This window comes from Agelaius phoeniceus, chromosome 2 (genome assembly GCF_051311805.1).
Source record: "Agelaius phoeniceus isolate bAgePho1 chromosome 2, bAgePho1.hap1, whole genome shotgun sequence".
NCBI classification, from domain to species: Eukaryota; Metazoa; Chordata; class Aves; order Passeriformes; family Icteridae; genus Agelaius; species Agelaius phoeniceus.
This window is the reverse complement of record NC_135266.1, coordinates 92,405,945-92,422,009: the sequence shown is the minus strand read 5'-3', so window position 1 is coordinate 92,422,009 and position 16,065 is coordinate 92,405,945. Positions and strand designations below refer to the sequence as shown.

General features: G+C 48.3%; 2 protein-coding genes and 1 long non-coding RNA gene across 8 annotated transcripts in view; 1 reads left to right on the top strand and 2 right to left on the bottom strand.

Annotated features, from left to right (window-relative positions):
* LOC129134809 (uncharacterized) overlaps positions 1–342 on the bottom strand; it is a 34,080-nt gene extending 33,738 nt beyond the window's left edge. The window contains exon 1 of the long non-coding RNA XR_008536237.2: positions 246–342. This is a non-coding gene — a long non-coding RNA (uncharacterized LOC129134809). The remainder of the gene's footprint in view (positions 1–245) is intronic.
* The window catches only part of CFAP91 (cilia and flagella associated protein 91), a 37,664-nt gene extending 29,535 nt beyond the window's left edge, over positions 1–8,129 (top strand). For 3 of the 5 annotated variants that reach the window (XM_077174266.1, XM_077174264.1, XM_077174263.1), the window contains exon 17: positions 657–1,231. In XM_077174266.1, coding sequence (XP_077030381.1) covers positions 657–886 — 230 coding nt within the window. In that variant the 3' untranslated portion in view covers positions 887–1,231. Of the gene's footprint in view, positions 1–656; positions 1,232–8,028 lie in introns of those variants that run through there. The other 2 variants (XM_077174265.1, XM_054654490.2) reach the window with 2 other exon arrangements.
* Positions 8,130–8,511: 382 nt separating this feature from the next.
* GSK3B (glycogen synthase kinase 3 beta) overlaps positions 8,512–16,065 on the bottom strand; it is a 150,419-nt gene continuing 142,865 nt past the window's right edge. For both annotated transcript variants that reach the window (XM_054654881.2, XM_054654883.2), the window contains one exon: positions 8,512–14,314. In XM_054654881.2, coding sequence (XP_054510856.1) covers positions 14,247–14,314 — 68 coding nt within the window. In that variant the 3' untranslated portion in view covers positions 8,512–14,246. The remainder of the gene's footprint in view (positions 14,315–16,065) is intronic.

Sequence of the window (16,065 nt, the reverse complement as noted above, 5' to 3'; positions counted from 1 at the left end):
CATTCCTCACACCCTCTGTAAGGCACACAGTACCTCAGTCCCTGTGACTGAAATAGAGATGGAAAGAGTGAACAAAGAACAGTGAGGAGCAATAAGGAGAGCTGTAGGTGAGCACTTAGGCTTGGCTAATTTTTTCCCAGGAGGTGGGTTGGGAATACATACAAATGACTTTGGATGCACTAGCTGAGGGGAGGTGATAAGATAAGCAGGTGACTTCACATGTCACTTGTGGCTCCAAGTCTTACTTTGAACTCAGTAAGGGTTTTTCAGTGCAGGTCAAATCCTGGCACAGGAGATGGCAGATTTCAGCTGGGTTCTTCCAGAGGCTTGCTGCAATTAACAGACACTGAAGGAGAAGTTATTTTAAAGGCTGATAATATATCCTGGCCAGTTGTTCCCAAAGCTAGAAAAGAGAACACTTTGGCTGTGCTTCCCACTGTCTGTGGGGGCCAGTCTTCAAAGTGAAATGCAAAGTTGGTTGCTACTATTAGGTGGCAGTAGAACACTTTCTGCCAAAGTTAGAAGGACATGATTTTTTTCCCTGAGACAGACTTTTCCACAGCTGCAGGATTGCTGAAAGCTACTCCTCCCTTCTCCCCTACAGAGAACACTTTGCTGTACATTTCCAAGTAAAAGCCTTACCTCTTTTTATGCAGTGAGGCAGTCCCAAAGAAAACACATCTACGCTGCTCATCAGATCATCCACAGGGGCACAGAGAGGGCTCTGGCTGATCTGGCACTGCATCAGGAGACATCTGCCACCGAGAGAAATGAGGATTCTCCTGCTGGGACAGCTGCTGGACCAAGTGCAGCTGACAGCACTCACCCTGCCACAGTTGCACGTGAACTTGGACAAGACTTCCACAAGGATCCCACAGCCTCCTAGGAGAGAAGATGAGTGAGGTGGGTTTCCTTTCCCCTCTATGATTTGAGTTTGGAGCATGGTGAGGGAAAGGGAAGCACATTATATTTGCTTTTTCAGGGCACCCTGAATGGAAAACCCTCTCTCTCCCTTGGGCTGTCCCTCCTGCTGCCTGCCAGCAGTGTTGTCCTGGAATCATTCTGTATACATTTTAGTGTGGCAGCTCCCTCCACTCCCTCCCCAACTTGCTTTGGACTTCATTAGCTAATTTTTCTGTTCTGATTATTTAGAGAAGCTTGAGTGAGAAAGCAGTGTTAGCATTCCTTGTTTGTTTTCCTGGCACAGACCAATAAAAATCTGCACCTGGGCTTTTGGTGGTATTTCCTTGTTTCAATAACATTAAATGAAAAAATAGACCATAAGTGGGAAATTTTGAGTTGAGACCATCCACAGACAAGCGTGTCCCACTGATTTCCTTAGTGGTTTAAGGCCCAGGGGCTTCCTGCATTAGCACTGCTATTAATAAAGCACAGGAGCTGAACAAAACCAGTCAGATTTTGTATCATCTTTTCACATCATTAGTCCTTGAAGAAAGAAAAGGTGCCCCTGACCTCATCAGGGCGGTTTCTGACAAGCAGGCAGTGTCTGGCACACACCTAGTTGATAGCAGGATGCACAGGCATGGCGGGGCTGATGCATTTTCCAGAAGTGTTCCTCTTCGGGCTGACTGCTTCTTGCTTTTATCACTGCAAAGAGCAGTTCTGGGAAGAATGTGATTTTGCTTGGGACAGTGTGAGTCCCTCTGGCTCTCCAGCTCCGAGGCTGCACAGAAGCGATGCTGCCTTTGCCGTGTGCTGCCTTTGCCGCGTTTGCAGGCACGGGGGTGCTCCGGCTCCAGATGTCGGGAAGCAGCAGCGGGCTCGGACAGGCGCAGTGCATCTGTCACAGAGCTCAAGGCTTGCTCAGCTCTCCAGCACTCACGTGTCAGAATTCCCAAGGGCTGTGGCCTTAGCGCATTAAGGGGCATTTACACCAAGCACCGCATTTTGGAGGGGCGGGCACAGCCACACCACCACACCCAAAATGCTCATTCATTGATAGCTGCAGCTTACACAGCCAATAGCAGAACTGGCCCTCAGTGCCACAGTGGCTGATCCCTCCCTGCTGCCATCATCTTGTGGATGATCTTTTCCTTGTGCTGGGTCGGTAAAGCTCAGGTGTGGTTCGGCTCATCCCAGCCATTGTGTCTCTCCCACATAACACAAACCAGCAGCTGGTCAGAAATGGTGCTCATTAATGCATTCCTGTAAAATTCTGCATTGGGTCTTCGTTTTGTGGGTTAGGCTGGGGCAGGGTACAGGAAAAAGAATTTACAGGGAGGGGACAGGGAGGAGAAAGGAGTCTGGATACCCCTGTATTCCACTGGGGAGTGAATAACAGCTGGAGAGAGGAAAAAGAGCTGCACCAAACCACTGCTGGTCCCCAGGTTGCTGAACCAGGGGCACCAGGGGACTGCTGGGGTCAGGCAGCCTCTGTAAATGCTGCAACATCTGGTAGGAGTCAGAGAGGGGTGACCAGTGTTGACTGGGACTCTGTGAGGATGATCCCATCAGGGACTGGGGATTTGGAGCAATTATCATAGCATTCATAGCTAGTCAGTGAAAGGGAAGGTAGGAAATACAAAAATACAGAACAAAACACTCTCCACAGTGTGGGAGGAGAAGCTGTGCAGGCATCGGCTCTGTAGCCTCAGGCCACCTTGGACAAATTTAGCCTGGGTAAAAGGAGGGGGGATAACATGAATCACAGGATCCAGTGTAATAGGAGAGACATGGAAAACTTGATGCAGCAGAACAGTGGAACAGGAAGACCCATCCATTGAGGCATTTGCTGTATTTCTGAGGATGGTCTGTCAAAATAAACCTTCTGCATGTGGCTCGTTGTACAATTTGGTGGGGTTTTAGAAAGATAAGTATTCCAACAGGTGTGGGAATGGACAGAGGTTGCAGCACTTTGGTCATCTGTAGGGACACAGCTCTACATGACAACGAGGGGGCAGGGGACTCCAGATGCTGTGCACAGGCTGAGCTATAAATGTCTCAGCTTCTATCATGATTTAAGGGACACCATCAGGGTAAAGCCATCTTTTCCACATGACATTGCCTAGCATGCAAACTGAAGGCCACGGCAGGATTCCTGCAGGAAACTCTTCTGTAGAAACTGCTTTCAATTGTCATATGGGGTTTTTTTCTCAAGCTTTGCAGAATGTACTTTGAGAAAGAAAATGAGCACAGTGAGAGGGAATTGGGATCATAAATCAACAGCATAAGAATGCACCATTCCCTCTCCTAGCAGGAGACAGAACAGCCCTGGGGAGGAGCCCGTACCCGAAACAAACACAGCAGATGCCTCCAGGGCTGCACCAATACAGTGCAAACACGGGGAGAATTCAGCTTGTCCCTTTTCTTTCACCAGCTGCCCACAGGGAGGGAGCCTGGCTGTGCTGCTCTGCTGGCTCCTGTCTCCTGGCAGGTGGGGGAGACAAGGCTGAGCCAAACAGGCCTCTGGGGTCACTGTGCCCTGAGAATGGTGAAAAGTTGGTCTCTGCAGTAAATGAATGAATGCAAATTGTCCCAGGGCTTCCCTGCCGATACGGCTCTGGTGGTGTGGGAGGAGAAAATCCAGTTCAGCAAAAAGGACTTGGGGTCCTTCTTTACTGGAAATGTACAGTGTCTGCATTTCTGTCAACAGAAAACCACACCAAACCCCCACTCACCCTTCTCTCCTGCCTCCCTTAAAAGCAACATGACCATCACAAAAGCTGCAGCCACAGACGTGGGTGTGGTGCTGTTAAAAGAGTTCCTGCCACTTTCTGAGCACAGCTGTTCCCTCTGCTCCTGGTCTTTCAAGTGAGCAGGATTTGCCTGATACTTCATTGGGCTCAATTCAGCCCTCACACCATTTTTTTTTAGGAGAGTGGGATTAACCCTACAAGTGTGGTCCTCACATGTTCAATGCTTTAACAAGGCCTAATTGCATTATTGCTGACGATCTCCTTCATATCCTGTTTCCCTGCTTTCACCAAAGTCCTGCTCATGCAACTTTTCCTGTGTTTCAATGATTGGTGATTCAGTACTGTGCTGGCATCCAGCCTGCTCACCACAGTGCCCTCCAGAATCGGGCCTGGGCTTGGATGGGGAGCTGTGGTTTCCTGTGCCTGCCTCCCACCCCACCAGGGAGCGGGAATTGGTTTGAACACCTGCCAGAACTGCCAACTCCCCGGGACAGAATGTGTACACCTGGATTAGTAAATTCAATTTTCCCGGGACCACCCTGGACCAAGGCTCCCACCTCTCCTCCCAGGCACTGCCTGGAGCAGAACTGGCAAGGAAAGCACCTCAGCAGCCACTGCTTGCACGAGACAGAAAGCGGCAGCAGGCCGAGGGCAAGGGTGTACGCTGAAACCCGTGGAGCAGGGCAGCTCCGGCTCTGCTCTGATCCTATCATTCATTCCTCTCATTCCTCCTTTTCTCCCACACGCTGCAGCACCCCCACACACCTTTCCCTCCACTTCTGGCTGGAGTCAAGGCCACTTCTCTTGGCCTCCTCCCATGTGCCACATCCCAATCCTTCACGTAGCACTTGGAAGTGATGTCCTATTGCTCTTCCTACAAGGCTGCTTACCTGTATCCACATGCACTCAGCTCAGCACACCATCCCCAATGGACCAGAGAGCTGTGGCTGCTCCTGCCAGCACCCACTTTTGCAGCTGCCAACTGCTCTACAGCGGTTTGGACCCACTGCAGAGCCTGGCCAGATGGGATTTATCCCATCCAATTCTCCCAGTGGGGAGTTGGCATGGCAGGCTGCACTCCTGGCCATCCTGGAGCTCCTCAGTCAGTGCTGGGGATGTTGGTCCTTGTCCTTGGGGACTGGCTGTGGTGCCAACTGCAGTGAGATAAAGGTGGCAGAGACTTGCAAGCTGCCTTTGCTGCTCTCTCCATGGGTTGCTGCTTAGGACTGATCCTAAGAATCTCCCTTTTGTTTGTTACTGAGCCAGTAACAGCCGCTTGCAATCACCCTGTTGTTTCCTTACCTGTTGAATTGAAGCCTCTCTCTGCCTGCCAACATAATTCTTATGCCTCCAGCCAAATCCAAACCATTTTTTCATTGCTGTGTGGGCCCCAAATCTGTTGTCTCCAGCAGAAACAGCTTCCACTGACCAACCTCTTCCTAGGCCTGATGCTGTGAAACTAAAAATCTTAAAAGAGGTGTAACTGAGATGGTCCAAAGGGTCCCCAGCTAGGCAGTCCCTTTTCCCAAGACTGCTAACTTATGGTAGCATTCCAAACAACATCAATGATCTCCTTGAGTAAAAACACTCTCAAACCACCTGGGTTTTTCCAGTAAGCACCATCTTCCTCCTGAGCACTCTGGCTTGGCAAAGGATTTGCTCACAGGAATGAGCTGCAGAAGGGAGGAGGAAGGCACAGCTGCTGTTATGCCAGAGGAAACAATCATAGAACTGTTTAGGATGCAGAAGATCTCTAAAGTCACCAAGTCCAACCATTAACCTAGTACTGCCAATCCATCACTAAACCATGTCCCCAAGTGCCACATCTTTTAAGTATCTCCAGGGACAGTGGGTGACTTCACCACTTCCCTGGGCAGCCTGCTCCAGGGCTTGACAACCCTTTCAGTGAAAAATTTTTTTCCTAATATCCAATGTAAACCTTTCCTGGTGGAACTTGAGGCCATTTCCTCTTGTCCTCTCACTTGTTACCTGGGAGCAGAGACCTACCCCCATCTGGCTGCAGCCTGGCCTTGGGAAGTGGTGGAGAATGATAATGCAATCTGCTGAGATGGGTGGGAATGCCCTTGGCTTCCTCTCAAGCACCCGTGCTGCTCCCACCACACACCTGACCCTGCCTCGCTCCTGCAGCCCCTGTGTCCCCCTGACAGGACCCGCCACACCCCTGTCCCTCTGTCAGCAGCAGGTGCTGGACCCTGTGACCCCTCGGTGCTTGGAGGTGAGGTAAAGCACAGGGAGGTCAGGACAATGAACAGTCCTGCTCCAACTCCTGTCTTCCACCAGTTTTTAGAAACTTTGCTTAGGGAAAAAAAAATACCAGCCAAAAAGCCCAAACCCTTCAATCCATTTAATTCCCAGTTCCCTGAGCCTGCCACCATACACAGGGCCTGTGGCTCCTCTGCTGGGACAGGTGCCTGTGCTCTGCCAGGCAGCTCTACCTGGGGACAGGGCTTGTTTGCCCTCAGCCAGAGTTTCTCACTCTGCAGCAAGTGAGGGGGCTCTGCAGACAGCCCTGGGCTGGGGCACTGCCCCACTGCAGCTCCCGGGGCACAGCACCCTGGTCAGAAACACCCTGCTGCAGCCACTCACAAGCTTCCTCAAGGGAAGAGGCTGTTCTGGAGGATCCAGCCTTACCTCTGGAGTATGTGAACAGAGAGGGGTGATGCAGAGAATTCCTGGAAGAGAAGGCTTTAACTCCACTGACTGCATGAGACACTACCCAACTGCATGCAGACTCAGGGAGCAATAGCATACACCAAGAAATATCTGTGCCAGGGCATCAGGAATTAGCTGGGTGTGCAGCAAGATCCAGGGCTGCATTCCTGCACTGGCCAAAGGCAGGTGTTTGCTGTGAAGTCCAGTTCTCCCTAACAGCCCTGAGCACTCACCTGTACTCTCACCTGAGATGAGCTCCAGCAGGAATTTGTTTTGGGGGTCTGGTCTCTGCTCCAAAGCCTCACACTACACACTCCCACCCAGACAGAGCCTGGCTTTTCTGCCGTGCCCTGTGGGGAATTGACACCTACTACACACTTTCCTTTCCTAGCAGAGCTTGGATTTGGCAGCAGTTGGGTCTTGCAGCCTTTGTGCTCAGCTGGTTTAGCAAAGCCAGTCCTTTGGAACATCACCCTTCAAGACGAGCAAGGCCGACAGGACAGGGCCCAGCCAAGCCCTTCCCGAGCCCGGGGAGGGAAGGGAGGTTCCAGGCTGGCTGCTGAGGTTGCTGTGTACCATCTGCTGGGCTCGCCGTCTCCAAGCAACTGGACGTGGCGCCTCAGACAAACCACAGTGCTCTTCTCTCCCCTCTGTGGCTCGCTTCCCTCCTCCTCCTTCTTCTTTGTGGCTCTTCTTCTTCTTGCACAGAAAGCCACTTGGACCTTCCCACCAGCAGCCCAAAAGCTGCCACCTTCCAGATAACAAATGGTGCCAGTAGCCTTGACACTGACTTTTAATTCCAACGCAGATGGCTGGCAGCTTGCTTGATAAAGACAAAGCACATCCGTGGAGCGGACTCTGGTAGTGCATTCAGCTCACTGCTGCTTTACTCTCGGATTAGCATTTTAAATCATCCCAAAGCATTGGTGACCGACAGCTAAGTGGATTTGACCCTGGTTTGCAGATGGGTCTCAAAAAGTGTTTTCCCACAGAGTGACAGAATGATGTTCCCTGGAAGGCTGTGCAAGGACTGGCTCTTGATACTAAGGCGTTACATCTTTTAGAAGGGTGGTTGGAATATAAACACGATATGAAACTGCAACAGTCCCGCTGGCAATGCTTGCAGGGGTTACAATGGGAGGGCAAGCTGGATCAACTGGACAGCTGCAGCCTCCGTGCAGGAGAGTGAATGCAATCCTCAGGTAAGGAGACAGACAGCAGCTACCAGATGCTCTCCAGTGCCTTCACTGACACTGGGGAGAGCACTGTGGGGAACCACAGTCTGCTTTTGGTACTACAGCTTAAGGAGGGTGTTCAAAACAACTGTAGAGGAGGTAAAATTGGAAACATCACAAAGATATGAAGGAGTTGAAGATCCCCTTCCAGTCAGCTTAGCAAGAAGTTATGAGGTGCTTGAGTTCGTTCATTTGGCTCTGACATTCAGAAGTGAGACCCGAGACTGCAGCTGAGACTTCCCATGCAAAGACAATGCATAAAGAGAGCCCACAACTTGCATTCCAGGTGAGGGAAAGTCAGAAGAGGCAGGAGGTCCCAGTGCATGCCCAGCCAGAGAAGTGCCCAAGGATGACTGACCACCACCCCAAATCAGAGATTATGATGAGCTCCCACCAGAGGCAAGCTTTAAATAGATAAACTCACCCAGAGAGGCGCTGTAATTTCGGCAGCAATGTGTTTGCAGGTGCAAGTGGCCACCATCAGACTGGCTGAGGAGAGCAGTCCTGGTCTCAGCACAAGGTGGATGCATCCAGAACCCTGGTGACCTTGTGGGACAGAGTAAGTGAAGGACCCTCTACTCACTGTGTTGCTTCTGGAGCAGCCAGGCTGGGGGTGGCTGCCTGGCCCTGTCACCCCAGTGCCCCAGAGCCTGCACAACCCAAACCCCGATCCCGCTCAGGGAGCCAGGGAGTGCCGGCACCAGCTCCGAGGGGCACAGCTCCAGCACCCAGGGGGCCCGAGCAGCTCCCACACATTTGGCAATCAGGAGAAGACCAAGGGGATCCTGACTCAGCACTTATGGTATGGACCCAGCAAGGGCCCCTTCCCACCCTGCTCCTGCTTGTCCTGGAGGGCCTCTGGAGTAGAGGCTCCGGCCCGGAGCCCAGCAGAAGTTTCATGGGAATACCCGCGGCTCGTGGCACACAAACAAAGCAAGAGGACTCTCTTTGCAATATAAATTTGTTTTTATTGAAGCAGCAGTCACATGACCTCGCATCTAGCCTTTAGGATAGCGACAGAATGGATTCGGCCAGGTCAGCCAGCCCAAAAAAGGATTTTTATTTTTTTTTTCTTTTTTCTTTTTGCGCTAATAGACATGTCATGTTTAATACATACATTATCCAGTACCGGAAACCCAACTCAGAGATAGCTATGTGCTGATTTGCTGGAGGAACGGTCCACTGGACGTGGTCTCGACAAACTTTACAGATCACCACCAAATAACATTACTAATGGGATCCAATGATTTAAAAAAAAACAACCCAAACAACCATGAGTGCAGGATTCAAAGCCAGCAGTTTACACAGGTTCTTAAGTTTGTATCTATAGGTGGACGGTAAAGGAAGATTGGTTGGTTTCAATTTGAAATATTTATGTCCCAGGGTTCCTCTCTCCATCAAATCAAACGGTATCATAGACAAGCTGGCATCTCTTTTAAAATAGCATGGAATAACACAGCTCATTTAAGAAAACATGCTCATTTCTTGAGGTTTTTCTTTATTATTACAAAGATTCACGTCCACCTATTCTCGCAGAGTGGAAAGAGGCATGAGGGTGAGGAACAAGGGTCAGAGAAGGGAGAGAGGAGGAGAGAAGAACAGGGCAATTTTTTGAAATAAAGACCACACACTTGGTATTTTTTAAATTTCATTTCCAGGCTAACCTACTTTTTATTTAATGCAAATTACAGTACCAGTTAACTATTTCCGAACCGAGTCACACAGAACAAAACGTATTTACAAGGGGAATGGGGTGGGGGAAATAATAAAACATTAAGCATACTTTCCACAAAAAAAGTTTATATTTAAAATGAAAAAAAAAATCAGTCACAGAGGCATTCAAGTAGTAATAATGTTATACAGGTTTTGCTTTTCCTTTAAATCAAGACAGATTTGCACAAGTGTATGCAATAGTTTGTATACAACCCACAGTCCTTAATATATATATATTTAGATTTCTGTTTTTAAGATGGAAGTGGTCACGCTAATTGGTGTGTACAGGCCCAAGTGATCCATCAGCAACACATTAATGAACGCAAATTTTACAGGCAAGCAAATTATATATATATAAATATATTTTATATATATATATTAAAAATAAATTGAGAAAGACCAACACAAGGAAGCTACTTTTCTCGAGCTAACCCCTTAGGTACTGTTTTCCTTTCCTGTCGTTTTGCCATTATTGCAGTGTTGCAAAACGAAGCCAACTACGACCAGAACCGGCCGAGAGCCCCGTGGAAATCAGCTGCCACCCCAGGGGTACCCGCTGGCAGTCTCCGGAAGGCAGAGCCCGGACCGAATACCCTACTGTGCTTTTCCTCATCGGCTTTTCCTTTTGCTCCGCGGTGGCTGAGGTTCCTAGTACAGGAGTACGAGTCTGACAGGCTGCTTGACTTCTGCTTTTCCAAGTACTGAAAACTGGGGGGAATTTTAGGTTGCAAGTCGCAGGCACCTGCCATTATTTTAGGTAAAGCTTGGCTTCGAAATAAGGGGACAGAGTGTTCAGGGGTCTTCTACCAGTCAATTTTCTTTTTTCAGGTAATTTTTTTCTTTTTCCCTAGCAAGGTAGGTAAGTTTAATAGTAAAGAACACCAGTGTCTTGATGGAGCGTCCATCAGGGGAGACAGACTGCGATCCAGCCCGGCTCAGGGACCCACTACGGCAGGGCTGACGTAAAGGACACATCAAGACCACACTGGGTTAAAAAAGAAGCCCGAAAGAGTAAAAGAAGAGAGGGACAGCTCTGAGCAGACTGTCGCCAACAGCTTGGCATCACTGACCTTCGTGTCACCAGAAAGAAAGTGCAGCCTCTGCTTCACTGGAATGAACACGAGATGGTTCGAAATAAAACAGCAACCTTTGGTTTGGTAAAGAGTTACGTGTTTTCCCATTCAAGACAATCTTATGTGGAATACTAACAAGGTAGTAAAACACAAGCAAACTAGTTTTAGAAACAAGGCCTTCGTGCTGGGCACAAGAAATCAAGAGTCATGTTAAACTTATCTCAAGAAAACAAAAGTGACTTGGGGGAAGGATGTGGGGGGAAAACAGGGATAAGAAAGGGAACAGAAAGTCCTCCCGGCAGAAAAAACCACCGCAGCAGTCTCCTACAGCGATGCCCAAATGCCAAATGGTTCCGAGTGCAGCAGCCCTGCAGGATGTGGGGATTTCCCTCCCTGGGGGCCCTTTCCGCTTGCCACTGCCCCCGGCACAGCCGCAGGGAGGGTGGGAAGGCCGAGCCTCCTGGAAGCTGCTGCTGCTGCCCAGATGCTCCTGGGTGCAGGGTTGAAGGGAGAGACAAGCAAAATCTAAATGGGCTGCTAGGGCAAGGGTCCGAATGAAACCAGCTGCTGCTAGCGGGAGGAGGAGGGCAGGGTGGGCACCTTGGAGACTCCCAGAACAAAGCCACGGCTCCAATGAAGTGAATGACAATGGAGACTGTTTCTTTTCGTTCTGCTACCGATCAGGGTATCACCGAAACCTTACAGCACTCAAAGAGTTAGAAAGCAGGGTGGGGAGGGGGGAACAAAGATGTGGGTTTGGGGTGGGAGACATTGTTAATAAAGAAGGAGGAGAAAAAAATAAAAGGGAAATAAAATTCAAAAAATCATGGAAGCGAAGGCACTCCAAACTATATAGATACACTATACATCGCTAGAGTTATTGTTACAATAATACAGGCCGGTACCTACTGTACAGAGTTAAAACTATATGGCTTTAAAAAGCTCGTCTACATTTTGTCTGATTATTAAACAGAATCACTGCCCTGAACGGTAACTTTTTGCTCATTAATAACAGTTCCTGGGTCCACATATTTACATACAAAACAATAAAACTCAAAATTCAAAAACAACCAAAATAATAATGTACAAGCTTGAATTTGGTGAGGAGCTTTGTTTTTTGTTGTTATTTTTCTGTGTTTTTTTTTTCTTTTTTTTTTCTTATTTACAAAAAAAGGTTGTTCAAAGACCTGGATCTAACTTGTATAAAAGAGTGTGTGATCCTGCTATGATCCTTGAAAACAGAAATAAAACCAGAGGGGCACCCCTGACCCTCCCCCCAGCCTAACACACACACGAGACACACACAGACGCCGGCACAGCCACAAAACCAGAGAGAAACGCTCTGACTCCCCTCCGCCAGTCTTTAACAAAAAAAATGAAAAAGAAAAGCCACATGTCCTGGCACAAGCAGCATTTTTCTTCGATATATTTTTATTACTTTTTTTTTAAAGACTCTGTAATTTACTGCCTCCAAATAACAGTGCCTGTGGCCAATGCTTCAGCAGTCTTGTCTATACAGCAGATCCATACCCTGCCACTGTCCTACTTTTTGAGTCTCCTGCATGAATTTGGATCACTGGGTCAACCAAGCCCCTTCACTTACCTTTCAGGACACTGACTAGCCGAGCGCAAGCGTTAAGACGCTCTTCAGCCCTTTCTATTAAGTTGCAGGTAGGGATTTGGAAAGCTTTGTTTCTCAACGTGGGTGTGCTTTCCTTCGCAGCCAGCCAGAATGCAAAAAAGCTTTAAAACCTTTTTTTTTGTGTGTGTGCCCAACAGCAAAGTGCTGAGGGGTATAACTTGAGGGTTTATCGGTTTCACCGTAGGTGGTCACTCACCTCTTCAATCAGCTCCTGCATCCCCAAACCCACCGCGTGCCAGGCAGGAGGGAGAGGGCAGAGCTTTTAACAGTTTTGGGGCTGCTAAGAGACAGTTTCCAAAAAATCCCACGTCAACAGCATAAAAGGTACAAGAAGAAACACACCGAGCTCGTGACCAAGCCCCTGCCGCCCCTGCGGCGGCCGAGCTTCCAAAGCCGCTACTGCCGATTCCCCCCGGGCCACACGAGGTTCCGCGTGTTCCCGAAAAGCAACTGCTTGCCTTAGAGATCCGCAGCTCGAGGGACGGCTCGGTAAGCACCAAAGGCGACTACAGTTTCTCTGAAGAAGGATAAGGCTGGAGCGGACACCCACCGCAAGCCTAGCACAAGATCAGGTCTCCCAAAGTCTCGATTCCGCGCCGGGGCTGCGTCCGGCCGCTCACCTGACCCTTTCGCAAGGAATATTGCTTTGACTTCAGGAAGAGAGACGTGGATGCTCGCACCGCACGCCGTCGCAGGGAGGAAACCTGGACCCTGAACTGATGGACTAGAACAAGCATTCACCTCACGCTTCAGTCAGACTGATTCGAGATCGTCGACAAAATAAAAAAAGCAGTATTGTATCTATGTATACATGTATATATTTATATAATATATATACACACACACTCATATAGAGCCAGCTTTCCTACAAGTCAGCAGGTACAAATTACCGTCAAGAGCATTCGGATGTGTATTTTAATATTCTACCAAAGTAAAAACATAATGGCGACGTGGCAACACGCATCAATAAATAGAGATCAAAAAAAAAGAAAGAAAAAGCAAGAGGTTAAAAAAGATGAAAATTAAATACAGATTCTACCTGTGGATTTAAAATCAGAACTATCGGAGAATGTGGCATCCTGCAAGTTAAAACTGCAGTTAAAAAAAAAAAAAGTATTACAAAATAAACCAGTAGCCTGTTACAGTTCACATTATAAACCCTGGTGTCCTTTTCCTGTATGCACCTTAGGAAAGGGAAGCCTGTTCAAATCAAGAGCCAAAGAGGGGTGGGGAGAGAAAAAACCCAACCAAACACACTTTCACAGTGGCCACTTCCCAAAAAGTCCCTTAATATCCATCCACCAGCTGGGCCCCTGCCCCTGCCAAGGATTTTGTTCGTCCGCTCTTCTCTGCTGAAGCTGGGAGCCGGCCCGAGACACAGAAAGCAGGAGCTCCGGCTGGGCAGAGGGGATGCCTCGGCAGAGCCGACCGCTGCCCTTGGTGCATGTGTGTGTATTATATTATATATCACCCACTCGGGCAAGACTTTCCCACATGAAGCTGCAGATTTCCTCATCACTAGCACTGATTTTTAAAATGAAAGGCTTCCGCTAGCGGTTCAAGCCTTAGACACATGGCAAACCCTCCCCCCCACCCCATGGCAACCTATTTTCCTACCACGTCGCCCGCCCCCTGTGCCGAGCCAGGGCAGTTCTTCAGATAACCTGGGATATGGATTTGCTGACAAGAAATGCTGAGCTCTGTTGAATGACCCCTGCTAAGCTCCCGACCAAATTCAAGCTGTGCACTACATCAAAGTCCGAAACTCCACTTAAAAAGAAAATAAAAAAAGAGGGTAAAAAAAAAAAACTTCAGCAGAGAATGAGGTTTGGGATTTGTTTGTTTCGTTTTTTTCCTTCTTTCTGTTGTGGGAGGGGGATATGAGGCAAGAGTCCTGGTTCTGAAGTACACAACAGCAAACTTCCAACATGAAGAGATTGTCGAGGGGAGACATTGGTGTGTTGTATTGCTCCGCTTTCCCTCCTCCCCCCACCTAGTCCCCTGCCCCGGACACCCTGCAGAGTGAGAATACAATGAAACTGGTTTGTATTTATAGATATTTTACAAGGTTAAATAAGAACAACAATAATAATAATAAAAAATTGAACACTAAAATGAACAGGTTGGTTGGTTTGTTGTTTTGTTGGATTTTTTTTTCCTCTTTTTAATTTTCTTTCCAAATGTGACCAGTGTTGCTGAGCAAGACTCAAATTACTGGTGATTTCTCCTGTGCAGCTGGCTGCTTGGTACTGGTTCAGGTGGAGTTGGAGGCTGATGCTGTAGCTACACTATTGGTCTGAACTCGTTCTCCTGCGTTAACATCTGCAAACAACAGACGAGAAGGGGAGAGAGAGAAAAAACAACCAGCATTACCTCCAAAACAGAGACACATTGGAAACAACAGCTATGACGTTCTGCACAAGGGGAAACCCACAGCTCCCACCAAGGTGGTGTTTGGTTAGGATGACTGCCCTGACTTCAGAACATGCAGATGGAACAATGCAATCTGGGAAAAGATGGAAGATGGTCTTTAAGCAGGGCAAAAGCAACTTGGAGTGCTGAGGGCTGCAGGCTGGGCTCCAGCCAGTTCTGCAGTTTGTAACACCAGCTGTGCAGTGCAAAGTCGCTTGTGTGACATCCCATAACTGCGGGACAAGGCACACTGGCATTGCCAAAGCCAACACCAGTGTCTGTGGTCACTATGAGGTTTCACACTGGTGAATGTGGAAGTTTCACACTGTTAGTTAGTCCTTCTTATAATAAGTCTGCCTGTTAGCTGTGTGAATGAGCACAGACAAGGAATGTGCCAAGCCTGCTCTCCTGGCAGAAACAGCTGGTGTGCCAATGTGCAATTCATGCACTTGTTGCCTGAGAAAGTCTTTCAAGTCTGCTGCTGTTGCTCAACCCAAGTTGGATCTGCCACTCTCTGAACTGCTGAAGCAGATTAACATCAAGGCCTGAAGCCAGTAATGAGGTTTATGCAAGCACATGATATGTTAGAGGATTGCATCTCTGCAGTAAATGCCTCCAACACCTTCTCAAGGAGGGACAGTGCTTCACAGAGAGACAGGTCACAGGATCAAGGGCTTGTGTCAAAGCGCATTTCAAGAAAATGCAGGGTTTGCAAAGAAATACCAAGAAGAAATTAATTGTAACTGTGTTTCCATAGGCTGCATGCATCAGGTATTTCCTCTAAGAAATATATTCTTAGTATTAGAAGAATAGGTAGGAGGGAAAAATGCACCATTTCAGTTGGAACCATTCTATATAGTATCTAATTAGCCAAGTCAGAAAGACTGTAAGATACTTATCTATAAGTGGGTAAACACCTAAACGTGTAAAATACAGGATGGGTAAGAGGTATTAAATGAGGTTTCCTCCAAAAGACTGTCATGCATTTCACCCAGCACTTGATTTACTAAGATAAACTGCAAAGCTATTGATACTGCAACAGGAAAGAACATCAGAAAGACTTATTATCTTGGTACAGAAGAGGGCAGACTGGGCAAACCATGTATTTGAAAAGACACACGGAAAAGGTTTCTAAGAAGAAAGAACAGATTGGGTGACCTCAGCCTGAAGGGCTGCATGTCTAGCAGGAATACCAGACATGGCAAAACACACCAGTGGGTGCTGGGTGTGCAGTAACATTTCTCCATCACAGATGAGCTGGGCAATGCTCTGCAGTCACCTGTGAGCAAAACCCCCTCCTCTTCAGCCACACTTACCTGACCAGAGCCATGAACAAAGGCAAGAAACTGAAGCATGGACGGCTTTGGGTTGGAAGGGACCTTAAAGAACATCCAGTTCCAACTTACCGGCCAAGGCCAGGGACACCTCCCACTAGAGCAGGTTTCCCAAAGTCCTATCCATCCTGGCCTTGAACACTTCCAGGGGCAGCCATAGCTTTTCTGAGCAACCTGTGCGAGTGCCTCACCAGTCTCACAGTAAAAAATTTCTTCCTAATCTAAACCTACCCTGTGTTTCTGTGTGAACCCATTTCCCCATGTCCTAACACTTCATGCCCTTGTAAAAATACCTTTTCTGGCTCTCTTGTAGGCCCCCTTTAGGTC